This window comes from Hibiscus syriacus, unplaced genomic scaffold (assembly GCF_006381635.1).
Source record: "Hibiscus syriacus cultivar Baekdansim isolate YM2019G1 unplaced genomic scaffold, ASM638163v2 tig00110457_pilon, whole genome shotgun sequence".
NCBI classification, from domain to species: Eukaryota; Viridiplantae; Streptophyta; class Magnoliopsida; order Malvales; family Malvaceae; genus Hibiscus; species Hibiscus syriacus.
In genome coordinates this window covers 240,646-243,640 of record NW_024062744.1, presented here as the reverse complement: position 1 = coordinate 243,640, position 2,995 = coordinate 240,646, and the positions used below count along the sequence as shown (strand labels likewise).

Sequence of the window (2,995 nt, the reverse complement as noted above, 5' to 3'; positions counted from 1 at the left end):
ATGACCTTTTGGGATAACTGGAAATAGCTAGAATCCTAAATGCTAATCAAACCCCAGAGGACCCAATTGTCGGGGAGACATAAAAATCAAAAGAGCCCCGACCCCATACCTGTTTTGCAAAACCAATCCTCAACCACACTAAGCTTTGATTCCTGAAAAAAGACAAACATAGGTTAACAAAAATGATGTTTGATATATAAAAAGTATTCAATTGAGTCCATAATATTAGAAATTATATTCGGTTAACCAAAGTGATCACATGGACACCTCTAACCTTACATATACATACTTTATTCAAATGTGAAAGACCAGAGATTAGTTTGAACATATGAGATAGTACCCTGCCACGTTGCAAGATTTATCTAAACATTTTGTTGGATGATGAAATTGAGCTCAGATCACTTTTACACACTCAATACAACACAAAGAAAAACAACCTACTTGATACACACAACTCAGTCAAAAGGCCATCCACTATAGCCCATCGAATGATAATGATTGTTCTCATCCACACCAGAAGGGCTGCTTCCACCACCTTCATTATGGCTACGGCTATGGTTAGGGCTTGAGCTAGAATTTGATGAACGGAACGGCCATATGTAAGACCATGGATTCCGTCTGCTCTCCCTTCCACTGGAAGTAGTTCCACTTTGACCATTTGAACGCCTGCTGCCCGATCCTTGCGGTGGCAATTCCTGTCGACAAACAGGACAAGTGTTGTGCTGCTCCAGCCATGGGGTGATGCAATCTGAATGATACATGTGATTGCATGGCATCTGTCTGGCTTCAGACCCCAGTTCAAATTTGTCTTTACAAACAGGACACTGCAAATCAGAGTGAAGATGCCTTCTAGTTATCTTAACAGTGGGCATTGCATCAATCGAAGTCTGGGAAGCCGGGGGAGGGCCCCTCCGATCATTAGCTGAGAGTTGTTCAAACAAATCCTCTACTCCAGGACCTATAAAATAATCCCCGGAATAACCTCGTGTTAAACCGATTCCAGGAGCCCCACTGAAAAGAGCTTCAACACCACCAGCCCCAGACAATCTAAAAGGAATTTGACCACCAAAAATCAACATAGGACCAAGTGCCACATCATGCTCTGGAACCGACTCTGCTCTTCCCCTGGTGTTACGGTTAAAATTTCTGTTGGCCATTCGCTGCCTCATGAAGACTGAAAAAGCATCCAGGAGACCAAACCTCCGACCCCGATCTTCATCATTAAAAAAATCTGTACGATCAATATGCACCATTTCATCCAATTGTTGAACAAATCCCCCACCGCAATAGCAGCAAACTGCATCGTGCCCTTGAAGGAAAACTGGGCACCTGCATCTATAACACCAATGGGTATTTCTTCCAGTTGACATTGCTTTCTCTTCGAAAAAAACTGAAAAGAAAAAAACCCTCTCACAGACATCAAATTAGCTAATTTTTTCAGCATCACGGATAACAATCTGCAAAGTGAACATTATTAATGGCTTCCAAGAACAATATGATTTTCATTCCTTCAATTTTATTTCTCACTGGATACAAGCAAATTCCTAAGATATTAAGCACTACAACAAACAAATATCAAGATCCAGCAATATTAGTTGGTTTTGATTTAGAAGCAAAAAAGAATGAAATTGTCATCTCCCCCCCCCCCACAACCTATTCTCATTAATATTAACTACATCACTAAAAAAAATACCCCAAAAAAAGTAAATTGATTATTATTGGATTAGAGATCACTTTTCACTGTCATCAGCAATAAGCAATACCAAATTTTCTATAATTTAAGGCATAGAAACAAGACTGATTGTCCGTAACGCCGTCATTGAATAATACCAAGAAAAAAAAGATCAACAATTAAACACAAATACATATTCCCTAATCAGAGCTCCATCCAAGCTTAGTTCAAGAAGACGGAGTAAAAGGAAAAGGGGTTTCCTTTTTCAATTTCGATCTTCTAATTCTGCAGATCTCACTCTTTCAATAAATTATTCAACACGTTCAATAAATAATCAAGAAACTAAGAAAACAAACGAGAAGACAGAAGCAGGCAACCTAAAAGACATGATTAACTTCTTTAGCCGAAATTGATCAGATCCGGCGAAGAAAAACACGAGAAGTAAGAGAATTAAAGGGACCTACCTGGAGGAGTTTCCCCAACAGAGAATCACACAGTGATTTTTGTATAATGATTCACCAAAGGAGATGGTGGACATCGTCTTATCCGGATTTAGCACTCCAGACTGGGCTTACCCTAAACCTACTTGGGCTATCATAAAGCTGGGGAAGGTTCTTCAACCATAAAATAAATGAGTTCAATAAAAAAAATTCATGTTTATTTATTAGACCAACGAGTTTAAATAAATATGAATCGATGGTCATTTATTTATTTTTAAAATTTATTTTTTATGTTAATTAATCTAGAATGATTACAAGTAATTATATTTATCATAGGTTTAATATCAAAAAGAGTGTGCAAACTATATCATTTTTCTCGAATAGGTGCCTAAATTATTTTTTTTACTCATTCTAATGTCTAATGTTTTCTCCGTTATCATTTTAGGTGCATAACATTTCCTTCATTCTCATTTTAGGTGTTCAAGAGTTAACCACTGTTAAAAATTTCGTTAAATGACACGTATTATATTTTGATAATTTTGAAGATTTTATTTTTTAAAAAGTATTTTTTAAATTAAAAAAAACTACACAATTCCAACGCCCCCACCCCGCCGCATTCCCCTTCGCCGGTGCTCTTCCCCATCATGTCCTTTGCCTGTGCTCTCCCCATCATCCCATGCTTCGATTAATAATAAATTTTGGATTATAGTTAGGAAGAAGGGCATTAAGTTTAGGAATTTATAAATTAGAAGGATTAGGTACTTGATCGGTTGTAAAAGTATGAGGGTTTTGTTCGGGGTTGGTTGGCTTGTCACATGTTGAGTGTTTAATCGATTGACAGTGTTAATAGTGGCTGGCGGTGGTAGAGAGAGTAAAATTAAGG

The 2,995-nt window shown here is 37.6% G+C and overlaps 1 protein-coding gene across 1 annotated transcript; it reads right to left on the bottom strand.

The window, feature by feature from the left end:
- Window positions 1–242: 242 nt before the first annotated feature.
- Window positions 243–2,238, bottom strand: LOC120126295 (probable E3 ubiquitin-protein ligase RHC1A). Its single transcript, XM_039144518.1, has 2 exons — window positions 2,137–2,238; window positions 243–1,390 (listed from the first exon to the last, which is right to left on the bottom strand). Exon 2 carries the CDS (start codon window positions 1,368–1,370, stop codon window positions 456–458), a length of 915 nt encoding a protein of 304 aa, XP_039000449.1. The 5' UTR covers window positions 1,371–1,390; window positions 2,137–2,238; the 3' UTR covers window positions 243–455.
- Window positions 2,239–2,995: the final 757 nt, after the last annotated feature.